General features: G+C 35.2%; 1 protein-coding gene across 17 annotated transcripts in view; it reads left to right on the top strand.

Annotated features, from left to right (window-relative positions):
* Positions 1-14,541, top strand: part of CELF2 (CUGBP Elav-like family member 2) — a 231,510-nt gene that overhangs the window by 105,109 nt on the left and 111,860 nt on the right. For all 17 annotated transcript variants that reach the window (XM_053465230.1, XM_053465229.1, XM_053465223.1 and 14 more), the window contains exon 2: positions 9,154-9,350. In XM_053465230.1, coding sequence (XP_053321205.1) covers positions 9,154-9,350 — 197 coding nt within the window. The remainder of the gene's footprint in view (positions 1-9,153; positions 9,351-14,541) is intronic.

Below are 14,541 nucleotides of genomic sequence, written 5' to 3'. Positions count from 1 at the left end.
AATAAAGTAACTGCTTTCAAATTCTACTTAATGGAAGCTTCTAAAGAATTTTGTACGTGAATGTGTCAATGCGACGCTAAGTGTCTACTTCTTGTTATGGAATGAAATGTGTACAATAGGTCTGGTTCTTAAAGTAAACTGAAAGGACATCTGCTTTATTGAGCTCAATTAGAAATGTATTGAATTTAGCCAGCAATTACCATACCTGTTGCCATAATTCCAGAGAATTCTTATTACATAACATTACATTACCTACAAATATGTGTAACTGTGTATGAATTAGTTTTTTTTTTTTCCCATAGCCATAGCATCTATGAATACCTTTGTAATATAGGACTGCCACAGTGACAAATCCATTACACATGAGGCTGGTACTTAACATGAAAAGTCAAAATATGCTACAGCTTGGCAAAAAAAGATCTCCATCGGTCCAATTAGCCAAAATGTTGAGGTTAACATTACGGGAAACTGTTTAGGATGGGCAAATTTGCCAAAATCTTTAAAAAAAATACGATTTGCTAGTGCTAAACATACCAAATGACCATATAGTGACCTCATGAATTTGATAAAGCGCTACAGTAGATATATATTCCTTTCGTTATTTTCTGTGGGATTATGCAGACATGGAGCTACTATATAAAAAAGAAGATGTAGGAGTGATGCACATATTCTTCTTACTTTTAAATCACTATTATATATTTTTTAATAATTAATCATAATTTAATTATGATTTGCTTTTTTTTAGTTAACATTCAGGTAGGCTTCCCTAAATCATTTCCCTAGGGCCCTTACAGATGTACAGATGTTTGATCCAGGCATTTATATGGTAAAGAATACTTAGTAACAAATTGTGGACCTAGGTTACACTAGGTTAACACAACACAAAACCCAACACACCAGCCATTTCATGGGATATCAACAAATTAAAACACTGGCACATACACAGCACCTACCTCCTAGGGTTATAGAACATGTCTACAAAAAAGCTACGGCTAATACTATTCAATGTTTTGACTAGAAATTCTATCATTCAGGTATATACGTACCTACAGTATATATCATACTAGATTACACTTCTATAGAGTGCCAGCAGATTCTGCAGTGCTATCCTAATTGGAGAATTGTAATTATCTACATTATTAAACACGCTCACAGGTCTATACGTCTCTGTGCTGGCAATTAGTTAATTTGACTGTGCTCTTATCATGCACATACATTGTGATCATATGTGATGATGTACGCCACCACCCCCCACTAATGTCCTGTGACTTAAGGTTGATGCCTCCAACCCAATTAACACAGTGCCTGAAAGCAGAGACACAGAAAACTGGAGTGTGTCCAAACATGAATTAATCTGAAATTAATTTGATTTTGAAAGCCTCCATCTGGCTATATTTGGGAACGGCACTAAGACAGATATATAAACAAACGATGGTACTTATTCGGTATACCAGATGCAGAATCAGAAGAATAAGAAAATACTATAGAAAATGCTTTGGGGTAGAGTTAAGGAAGGCCATCATTTTCAAAGATTTACCAAATGCCAGATTAACAGGGGGTATGAAGGATGGCATTCCTGTAGCCATTGCATTTCTAAAAATATTGCAGTCAACCTAGAGATAGGAGGTTGAAATGAATGGTAAAAATGGAACTTTAACATAATTTTGGAGGTGATCAGTTATTTCTCAGGTCTCACCCCAACACAAGTTCTAGGAATAGTTCAGCGCAAGGTGAATGTGGATGGTCTGTCATTTTGTACAAGCTTGGTGCAAAGTCATCTTCCTAACAACTAATGTAATGTTTCCGCAATCTTTGATTGCGCCATTTTTACCACTTTATCTCATAAATCTCATTATCTCAGCCCTGGAATAATAGAAGTACCTGTTAGTGCTATGTTTATTAAAATGTGTAAGCTTCATTCTAGAAAAAAAAAAAAAGGCAAATGTCAAACTATGGTGAATTTGTAGAATGCAATAAAGCGATGTGTTTATAAATCTATCATGTGCACAGAGCTCATTAATAAATCCTTTAAGAGCAGCACGTTGCTTTTTAATGAGATGCATGTGTGTGATAAATATATAAATATCAAAGCATTGGTTTCTATAGAAAACAAATGTTTTGTACAAAATGCCGGAAAGCTAAGGAATTTGAAATATATTCATGCACCTTTTTTATTTCTCCATAAAAATGTTCTATGCATATAATTGCTAGGCAGAAAAGGTCATATTTGACTTTAGTCTGTGTTGAAGTGCTGCTGTGCATCAGGCAGAATACTTGCATGGGCTGTATTTATAGTGACAGGCAATTAAAAGCTTTATATTGAATATTTTGTGCAGTGACATAAAGAGGTGATGTCGTTGGAAAAATGAAAATTCTACAAATAAATATATACGGTATGTATGTATATATATATATATATATATATATATATATATATATATATATATATACATATATTGTAGAGGCTCATTATATTGTGGCAAAATAAGGTTAGTTGGCTTTGCTAGTCTGTTTAAAGGTTAAGGTCTTCATTTTGCCAACCTGAGACAATTTCTATTGGATCTAAATCACTAAACTGCAGGTTATTCTAGGGAACATTCACTCAAAATGATAAAAAATATATGCTTTTACACAGTTGTTTTATTAATATTCTTTAGTAAAAGCAGTTTCATACCCTTAACACATTCTGTCTCTGCTTATTATGTGAAAATCCCTTTTTTTTTATTGTACTGCAGAATCTACCTGCGTGATTTAGATAAAAAATAAGTGACTTCTAATCTAAATCGTCTGAAAACTTCTCAAGACATTTAATAACCCCCATAATGAGATATTTAAACTCTGGGATTTGTGAATTAACAACCTTAATTTTGGAGATACGTTGGCATTTTTTTATATGTTTATCATTGCCTCATCACTTCTTTTTTGTAATTCAAGTAATTGACAGGTGCCTATTTTCCTCATCTACAGCTGGTATTTCTCACATGGCCTAAAGCATTATTACTTTTCATAATATATCCATTTCGACTAAACGGATTAAAAATATTTGGTTTGTGTGGATAAGTATATTTTTAATGATTTGTAAAGTGAAACGGTAAAACCTAATGAACACAGTCTACAGGGTTTTATTGTAAATGTACTGTTTTATTTTTTTTTTCTAGCTTTTTGACCTTTACTTGCATCCACTACCTGAAGAATAATTATGTAGTGATGTGCAGAATACTATCTTCCTAGTTAGCTGCATCTCTCGTGCTCTTATTAACTGCATTGTTACAGCGGAATCCACACTCTATATATCATTAGAACATGGCAGGTTATTGTTCCATAATGCCAGGGCCTGAATGCAAAAGATGATTTCTGAATTGTAGCTTAAAATCCAGCTGCCACCGGGCAATGATTCAGATACTAAAATGGGAATAAAGCTTTGAACAATGTTCGCTGTATCCAAATTCTCACCCCTTAATTTGGAAAAAGCTCAGGACTCTCCTTTGGCAGAGCCCAGCCTGTCATTTTTTATTCAAATAAAGCTTTTACAGACATAAAAACCCACGTCTTTTGTACTCCCAATTACAATTGACTGAACGGATCAGCTTTTGGGTTGTTTTTATGGACCCCAACATTGCCCTTATTGGCCCAAATAATAACTGATGTCCATGGGGGGAACAAAAACTGCATGTTTATACAGTGTATAATTTCCCCATTTAAATTCAAATGATTGATTTCGCCAGATAACAGTGTATGTCGGCTCCATGCTGAACAACACCCTTTTAGCGAGGTCCAAATGAGTATCTTCTATGTATCATTCCTCATACCATTAGAGAAAATAACAGTGATGCCAAATTCTCAGTAATTGGTCTAGAAATTATTGTTTAATGTGTGTCCAAGATAATATGTGTATTTTAATACATCATCCAGTGGTAGATGTGTTTGACATTAATCTGAAGGCCCTTAGATATTGATAGAGTTTTTTTGTTAGTGACAAAGTTAAGTGCTAAGCTTAGCAACAGAATTATGTCCCATGTTTCCCTAATACCTTGATATATTGTACACTTCGTGATTCATTGGATTATAGTGATCCAGTAACAATGGATCCTTCTGCTGTTCATGGGGCAAGGCAGAAAATGGCTGTAAACTGTATAAGTTAGTACCATTGCTTATACATGGAATATACTTTATTATATAATTTTATATCATGTATATAGTTATAAGGTATTTACATTTTCTTATATGGAGGTATAAAACCATATGTATATTTCTTTAGTAAGATCAGCTTATGGTTCTTTGAAAGAAAGAGTTCATGCTTTAACTCTGGATGGTTATTACATGCTAAGTCCAAGTTGTCCATCTATACGTGTGGCTAAGTAGGACAAATCAATTTTAGTCGGTCTTTGGTGCTTTAACCTTGACTCGATTGAATACACAGTAACGTGTCCAAAGGTAAATGTTCTGAAAACATTCAATATATGAGACATTCCAATTCTTTCATCTTAGACTTAGACTTATATTCCTGAAACAAGATTTTGGGCATTTTTATACTATCTGTGCTTGATGTTTTGAATTTTGATTGTTGGCCTTATAGTGAAGCGAGTCATTGGAGCTATCCAGGAAACAGACATTGGTAATATTCTGCAAAGAAAACATGGTTATATTTTATTGCGCAATTTGTCTCAAATGTTTCGAAATAACAGAAAATATTTGAATCTGACCTAAGGGAGCCAAGCCTTGACTATCTTAAGATGTGACCTCAAGCTCCTCTTCAGTATAAAGATGATAGCTTGTCAGTTATTAAGATGAAGTGCTGGGTCACTTGCGGTCCACCAAGCTAAATTGGCCACTGACTCAAGCCTGCCATTCACGCAGAGGCACTAAGATTCACAGTTCACTTTTTCTCTCATAAATAATCATCTGTGCCTTGACATTAATTGCCATGGGATAAGGGATTGCACAAGTGTATATGGATGGCATGAGCGTAAAACCCTGTGCTAGAGAAAGCTGTTCAATGAGCCAAAGAGAAAGTAAGAGACACTATACATGTAATTGTATAACCTTTAATTATAAGGAGTACAGAATAAAAAGAAATGCAACTGTGAATTTCCCTTATTTAGCTAATAGAGGATATCTGCCAACATTGTTGTCTTCTTCTTCTTAATATTTAATGCTGTGATTATCAGATCGAGGAAATATTATGAAGCTATTATCATGGTATTATGCTTAATCTGTCCCTCACTAAATGAAGTTATTCATCTTCTCAACATACCTGACCATATTTATTTTTACAAAAGCAATGGAACCCGAAACATATGTTTAGAGACACTTTTTAGAGACACGTGACACTTAAGTTGGAAAAATAAGCAGCGATACCTTGAATGCTGCCCTAGGCCTTACCTAGGGCAGTGCCCCGAGCCACCACATTTACTTCACATTTACTTCTAGTAAATGTGGTGGTTAGGGGTATTCAGTCCCATAGAAAATGAGTTGTAGATATGAAGGCACAGAATATATTCTTTTTTGATGGGATACATAATATTTAAACATACCACTGTTGAAGTCACTGTCCTTTTAAGTTTGGATCCGTTACAACATTAACTAACAGTATAAATTATTTTAAATAGCCTCCTATGGGACTCCATGCGCTTTACAATTACAATATAGTTAGTGGCACACTGTGCTGGGCAAAGGGAATAAATTTTACAATCAACCCTACGATGCATACAATCTGTGTTTCTCTGCCTTAGGCGCAAGAAGATGAAGTGACTTGGCCGCATTAAAAGATGTTGATAGCAGAATCTGAACAAGTCCTTCTACGCATCTCTAGTTTATGAGTGTTTCCGATTCTTTGCACGTTACTTTACAGAGAATATATCTGAAAAACATCACATAGATTGTGAACAATCACAGAATGGTGGAATGAAAGCTATTCGGGTTACCACACATTTGTCTGTTTTCCACTTTTAAATTCTTTGCTCCTCATTCATTTAGCCTAGATCATGGGTTGAAAATAAGGCATTCTACATTTTTTTGATCATCTACAATTCCCATGATCCTAAACCACTAGGTATAAGGACATTATTTGCTTTAGGATTGTTAGAATTGCAGTTGTTATACACTAATAAAGGCTAGCAAGACTGGAAGTTTTCACAATCAGGGCAATATTCACCTTATTTCATGTGTTCGTTTTCTGCCAATTGTGTTTTTATTTTTTTATTTTTTTTAACTATTATTTTTGTGCATAGAACCACACAAATAACAACAGGCACTATTTTTTAAGGCTGGCGACACTGTATTTGTTGCCCTTTTTGTAACCCTTTGAATTCCAGCTCTTGTATGCAGCACATGTCTTTAATGCAGTCTTAGCTAGCAAAGTTGTTTCCTCTTTGTTTAGAGATCACTATTGGAACTCAGAGCAGTGACCCGTGTTCTTGGCCTTTCTTTCAATAATAGCAAGTAGAAAATGACAAACTAGGCTGGACAAACAGATTATTATTTGTTCTCTCTTTTCGCTATGTGTCTAATAACCAGTATTCATCTAAATAAGAAGGTTGCGGAACTCTCTCTTTCACTCCTGTAGTCGATCGATGGTCTCAATAACGCTAACCCCAATGGAAATCTTTCTGATAAACAAAGCTGGAGTATATAGATTGTGTAAATTGCCTAGATCTTGTCTAATAAAGAACAGATCTTATAAAAAACAGGGGCTACTTGTTCTATTGATTTTCATTTTCTATTTTGCAATATCAAGTATTTGGAATTTCTTGTGTACTTAAGGTCTCAATATATTTAATACAGCAAGGGAATCATAGCTATCTCATTATTTATTTAAAACATATGTTTACTTAAAATGGAGAAAAATGAAAAAAAATGAAAAGGATTTCTAGAAGAAAGCTGAATAAGATAATCGTGGTCTACAATTAATTGTGCATCATTGAACTAGTTAAAATGGGTTTAAAATTCATGGCACAGAGTATCAATGAGTACCAGTTGTTTCTATGCAACCTGAAAAATGTTTCTTTTTTTTGTTACAATTATTTTACATGCTATTGAGTAGGTTTGTGCCAGAGAAGTCACTAAAATGCTAAAAAGCACACACAAATACACTTAACAGCACATGTGGGCTGTGCACACGCGTGTGCCAAACAGTATGGGTTGTGTTAGGATTGAGTTAGCAAGGCTGTGTCTGATCAGCCCACAGGGAACTTATCCAAGTGTGGCTTCAGTACTGAACTAATCATCTTATAGCGAGCACCATTGAGAATAATATGGTGTAAATATTATGGTCAATAATGTATGAAATGTTTTGCCATCTGGAGAAAAATAAAAATCCGAACCTCTTACTATTTGTATATCAGAAAGCTGCGTGAAATACTGTTCTCTGTCTTTTTCACACTTCGTGGTACTCAACAGTTTACGCATAATGGGCTAGGGAAAACATGTTAAATAGTTCATTCCCATTTTCCAAACTTGCCCTACATTTTAAATACAAAATTCACATTGTTTGGGTCAATTTGCTATCCCATTTATTTAATCTGGCCACTATGTGAGGATAGTTTCTGTGGATCCTTTATTTGGTATTGACCGTTGACTGTCAAACAGTAGCCCCTTCAGTGTTTATGGCTTGCAAATGCTTGTAGTACTTATATACAATATAACTGGAATTATATTTAAATCTGAAGGTTTGACTACCCATGACTACCCATGTTCAATGTAAATCAATGCATGGCAGTTGTCATTTTGATAATAAAAATACATTATGAAAATGAGATATGGTGTCTTCTGTGCAAGGGCCAGGGCTTCCTACTTATGTAGCCTAAGGAGAAAAGATACCGTGCATATCCTTAGATGTAAATGCATATACATATCTAAGGATATGCAGATACAAATAAACACTATGTACTCTAGAAACGTTAGGAGTCCCAGCATTTATTATCTTCTTCTGTTCTTCAACCATTATTATGTATGTTCCAAAAAAAAGAGACTATGCTAGCAAAAGAGAATACTGCGCAGGAAGTACACGGTTAAGCTAATAAAATGGTTTAGAGCCCGATATGATCCGATCACTGCAGGGATCAGTAGTTGTACTCATTCAAAAAACAGCATAGTGAGCAATACATGCAGAAATGCATCCCTCTGTTGTTAAATGTATTAAACAAGTAATCAGTAGAAGGCACATCAAATGTCTTTATATGTCTCCAGCTCTGCCTAAATAGCTAATATGTTCTATTTTATGACTAAGTCAATAATCCAGTCCACCTCCATCATGCACTTTTTGTGATAATGACAAGGAAATTAGGTGGCGTGATAAAAAAACATATAATAATGTTATATCCAAGAATGCAGCAGAGAGCATGCTGGTAAATTGGGGTCCCTGCCCTGAGCCACACCCAGGGCAGGATCCAAACCTCATTTGCATATACCTACCCCTGCAATACAGGATTTCTCTGGAGAAAAAAATCAGACTTGCCTGATGGATGTAAGTTAGTGTTTATCAATGCTTCCATCATTTATTACAGATATACATACAGGATTAGATATTAAATATAATAAATGGACTAACGATTAGGAAAGGACGAATGTAATAGTAATTAATCCAGTGCAGACATGAGTGCTTTCTGGCATGCCATATGAAGCTGTCATTGCGTTGAATACTTGCTCTTGTGAATCAAAGCCTTTGTTCAGAATAGTAACAGTAGGCTTGAGTTTTCAGTCTTCCTCATTCCTTGGGAGTGGGATCTGATCTACTGCAAGCTGCCACATTTAGTAGAGCAATGCTATACTAATCTGAGGCATGCATGGAAGCTTAACACAATCTACAGCTTTATCACTGGTATCCGGCATTAGTCATCTGACAGATTGCCTAGTGTTTCATATTCTTTTCATGACTTTATTGCCCAAATCAGCGCTGCCGAACAGGAAAAACAAGAATAATGCATGGCGTTACTATTATCAGAAGCTGAACTTTTTTTGCACTGTTTGCCCCTATATTTGTTATTATTGAATTCTAGGCACTTGGTATCCTGGTTTGCAAACTGATTTATAAGGCAGAACCTATAAAAATGTAATCTTGTTTTTTTTTATTAAGACTTTTTTACAAGCCCTTGTGCTGCAGTTTGCTCTGTTGTTTGGTGATCCTGATGTTTTGTACTTTTTTTCTTTCAACAGTAACGGTACAACCAACAAAATGAATGGAGCTTTGGATCACTCAGACCAGCCAGACCCAGATTCCATTAAGATGTTTGTAGGTCAGATCCCACGGTCATGGTCAGAAAAGGAACTTAAAGATCTTTTTGAGCCTTACGGAGCTGTCTACCAGATCAACGTCCTGCGAGACAGGAGTCAAAATCCACCCCAAAGTAAAGGTAAGAATTTTGACATATACATAACATTATGTTTTTAAGGAGCTTATTATTTAAACGTCTTCAAAGCATTCAGCACTTTTTCTTTTTTGTATATATGTACTTGCTTATGGAAAATGTAAAGACCACTCCAGAATTATAGCATACATCATAAACAAGCCGATCCTTCGACTAAATATTAACCCTTTAGTAATTTGTCACCAAGATTTTATGCAGCAATTTGCTGCTGATGGTGATACAGAATTCTACTAATGGTACTAATACAAAAACTGTTACTTGTCAGTAGGCGAAAAAAATTTGAAAATACATAGTACAGTTTGATCTTGCACAAACACAAGGAATACCTGTGCCATACACTCACAAGTTCACTCGTTAAGGCTCTTTAATAAATGTACATATCCATACTGCTGAATAAAAGGCAAAAGTTGCCAGTCGTACAGCAACAAAATGACTTCACTAAACAAAAAAATGTACTCACAAAGCAAATAAAAATCAGTATTCTACATATCCTAAAAATACACAACACTGCTGCAAAGGAGCAGATGTCCAGCTAGTGGGACCAAATGTGCTATTAGCCAGTTGAGTGGTCAAAGTGCTATTACATGCAGAAGGCCACCATCATGTATAAAAACATGGAAGAGAGGGCCCAATGCATTTCACTAGGTCTTAAGTAGGCCTTGCCTTTCTTCTGAGGTATCTTTAGGAACATGCTGGGGAGTAAAAGCAACCAGAAACATATGCCTATACACATGCTGCGATCTTACACATCTGCAGTTTACACTAAAGGTTTCTGAGTCTTTCTATAAAATTATATTATAGCATTATATGTCTACAGTTTTCATACATGGGTATCCGCGGGATTTTTTCCAGGAGGAAAAAAATATCCTCCTCATCCCAATACCCCCTCCTCATTGCCTACCTTTGTTGGCACGGGAGAGTTGTTTCCTGATGGGAGGCAAATATTAGTTATTCATTAATCGGAAAAATGATATAACAATGGTTGTAGCCAACAGACCAGCATGTACCTACGCAACATGAGAAATGTAATTTACACTATTTTGGGTGGTAAAAATTAGCCACAACTACCTCAAGCTATAATTTCTATGGTGTTCACCCTGCAATAGTTGATTGTATATCATAGGAGATGCAGTCAACAACAAAAAACTTAGTGTGTGTTATAGGGCATCACAACCCAAGCCTTTAACTACAATTCTCATGAAGTTCAGCTAGCAATACGACTGGCTTAGTGTTTGTACTGTAGACCAAATGTAGCCCCCCAAAGCCCAACCTACTGTTAATAGCTGCTAGTCCCATAAAATTCAGCCAGCAAAGATGCTTGCTCAACATCATGGGAGTTGCAGTCAAGAAGTGTAGCTCTGTAATGCACAACAAACATTCTGAGGTTAGTTAGAGGGTAGTAAAAAGGGACATAAAGGCTTGGAAGCAAAATAGGACACGTGGTAGTTTTGCAGCAGTTTTGGCTAACATTTGGAAAGTGCTGTTATTACATTTCTCAAAATGTTCAGCCAACTATATAGATGGTTCAAAATCCTGAGATGGGAATTCCACAGCAGCTGCAGTATCTATAGTGATATAAAAGTTAATCTTTGGCAATCAAGGTGTTGAGTACTCACCTTCCCATGATACCTAAAATACCAGACTTAGAGTCATAGGAAATGTAGTCTCAACAGCAAAAGTCTTATCCAACCCTAGCTACAATACATGCTTGAAATAAACTACTTTCTGTCTGCAGGATGCAAAGTGTATTCTTGTTTTTGTTTCCATTTTTGTGATAATGTCTTTGTTCACTAAAGGGTAAGATAGTGAATAACTGTCTGAATAGCCACACAAATTTTCAGTAGTGCCATGAGCCAGTAGTTGTATATCAGACGGACAGTTGCAATAAAACTTGTTTGTCATTCGAATTCAATCAAATTCCAAGCCAAATTTGAAAAATGTAACACATATTACATATATAAATTAGATAGAATATTACTTATTATACTATCTCCCTATCTATCTATCTATCTATCTATCTATCTATCTATCTATCTATCTATCTATCTATCTATCTATCCGTGTCTGCTTGTTTTGTATGTATCGTCATTATAATTGCTTTCTTTTAACTTGTAAACCATTGTGAATGCTGATAAAATACATTAACCCCTTTGGTGCCAAGAGCATGCGCAATTCGTTTTTAAAGACTTATAGCTGTAGTCCATTTGAATTGGATATAGCTGATAAGGGCCGGATGATATATATCCTGTCTCCTCACTACAGCATCTGTGTGCTCTTTCTCATGGATGATAGCCCTTCTTCATCCTGTTAGTTTATCCAGGAGATTAAGAGAGCGGCATGCTTTAGATATTGACATCTCCCATTTCACTTTCATGAGACTTACAAGGTCTGTTATCTTTCTTACATCAAGCTTAACCTTGTTATTTCTCATTTCCATTTTAACCCACAGAGCAGGAAGGGTAGAAATAAATGTGCCCTATAATTTCAAGTGTCTGAGATAAAATGGAAGATGGCTTGACCCCATCCACTTCCTCTATCTCCAGATTTTCCTCATTAGAAGTCAGCATTAAAATTCAACTCTCATTCAATGCAGAGAGCAAATCAGAGTACAAGTAAATGACATAAGGGCAACATTTTGCCAAAAAAATGATATTATAATTTTCACTTACTATGTTAACGTGAGAATAATCCAATCGCTTCTCATGGTGGTTATTTTGTATTACATGTTTTAATGTGGTTAAGATTATGTGTGGAAACCATATTTATTTATTCACATTTCTTGGTTAAACATACAAAATAGAATCTGATTCATTTCAGCTCAGTTGGTTTCTCTCCTTTTCCTGGAATAAGAATAAGAACAGGTTGATAAGAGCAGACAACAAACCCATGGTGACCCCAAACCTCATGTATGTGTGTGTGTGTGTGTGTGCGTTTTAAGTTTTTTTCAGGTAGGTTGGGCAGGTTTGAACCAAAACCATCTATTTTTCTATACCCAAATACCCTTAAGTCCAATACTTGAAACATATTTATCATGTTCTCTGACTGAATTGTGTTACCCTGTCTTGGCTATTAAGTTTTGACGTTTCCCCTGAGACCGACCCCTTTGCAGAGCTAAGGCTATATTCTATTAACTGTGATAAATATATAATTTTTTTATTCTTCCAAATTTTCCATTATAGCCTGTAGGGAGCTTGAAGATATAACTAGTGATACATTTATCACAGGTAATAGAATAGAGGCCCAGCTATTTAATGGCAGTTCCCAGACTTGTGAGAAATATATCACTGATGTTTCTCATTCTTCCAAATTTTGTATTTTGGCATACGGGAAGATAGGATATATTTGTCTCAGGTAATGGAATCCAACCTTTATTATGAAAGACAAAAAACCCCGCAATGTGACACTTAATGTTGTTGTTATGTTTAGTATGCATACCTGATTCTATAAGATATGAAGTTACACAATGAAGTACCTTAAATGAGCTGTGTTTTATGGCAAAAGTAGGATCTCCAAGATGAATACTATGACTGTCTAATCATTTATGGTTTTCCTTTCAAAAGCCTTGAGTTTATGGTCATTATTGAACGCCTTATATGTATACACCTTATATGAACACCATATATTTATAGACACACACACATACATTTAAAAAAATATTTTTTAGGTTGTAGATAATTCTATCAAACTAGTAATTTATGCCTCTCTGTATCTACTAATCTCTCTTTAATAAATATTTAGTTAGTATTATTAGACCAAGGGACTATGCAATAACTAAAAGGAACCATTCATGTTATAAACATCATGGTGTTGAAAATGCTATCATCCATGGGACATGAATTAATTTATTTCACTATTATACATTTCATATATACTTTCAATATGTGTGATGATTTTGTATGTAATAGACAGAACAGGACCTTGTAATTAATTATTAACACTGGATTATATAACATTGATAAAATGTACACGTCTAAAATGTAACACAAGTTCCATTTCAGAACTGTCAATTAGATCTGCAGAAATATTATTCTATCAGAGCAGTCCCGTGATTTCCCTTTTTCTTGTGTCCCTAACTGAATATTTACACAGCAGGACCCTGTTAAAATCAGAGCAGTTGCACATGGTGCTTTTTTAATGAGGCACCCCAGTTAAAGTCACTATGTGGTAGACCATCCAGGTTAGAATGCCAGGAGTAGGATGTATATGGAAAACTATGACATCAGAACTGCACTGCAGCTGTGCATCATGGTGTTTATACGCTGTATTTGCTTACTTCATGGTACTTCTTAGGGATAGCCTAAGGTAATTACGTTGTTTACAATATATGTTAGCTGCTAAGGACTGGATACATTTCTTTTTTTTCCAAAAGCCCAAATGGAAAGTTTTCCTGCAAGGTGAATGTACCATAAACCACAACAGACAAAGGGTTAAAGTCAATTTGCCAGCTGTGCCCATCATGATACACATGTGGGACCGGGACAGATATGATTGCATCCCCTTCCATTCCACCTGGTGTCCCGAGGGTCAATCAATCTTTCTTATGTTTGAAGCCTTGTGTATTTTGCATAAATGACCTGTTTTATTGTGTGTCTTATATTTCCATTTGGAGTTTGGAATCACAACAATGGTTAAAGTGATTTTATCTGAAAGTAAGGGAAATCCATCTTTCAGAATATAGTCTCCACTCCCAAGCTGCAGAAAAATTGTGCTTACCGAACTGCATTTTGTGTAATCTGATTGATTCATTTAATTCCGTGTCAGTTGTTTTAATGCATTTCACCTCTGTAGAAGATTCGGTGTGATAGCATTTATTCAGAACAGAAGTCCAATTTAGATCTTGAGCTCCAGCAATCCATTTTTTAGTAGCATTTGATATTTGTGTTAATGTCAGATTATGTTCTTTATCTACATAACTATACTGTTTGAACTCAACAGAATTATAGACTCATTTTGTACTCATTTCAGAATGTTTTTTTTTTTTACAATATGGTATTTTGCTTACTTTGCCATTTGCAGTCATGGAAATATTCCTCGGCAATTTGAAGACCCCTTATCATAAAACACTATATACCCTGGAATCAGAAATGCCTTTACTTTGAGGAATGGTGCAGGACACACTTTGTAATATTTAAAAAAGGCTTAACACACACACACACATATAGATAGATAGATAGAT

Source organism: Spea bombifrons, chromosome 4 (assembly GCF_027358695.1).
Source record: "Spea bombifrons isolate aSpeBom1 chromosome 4, aSpeBom1.2.pri, whole genome shotgun sequence".
Lineage (NCBI taxonomy): Eukaryota > Metazoa > Chordata > Amphibia > Anura > Pelobatidae > Spea > Spea bombifrons.
The sequence above is the reverse complement of the archived record's forward strand: the minus strand, read 5'-3'. Positions and strand labels throughout refer to the sequence as shown.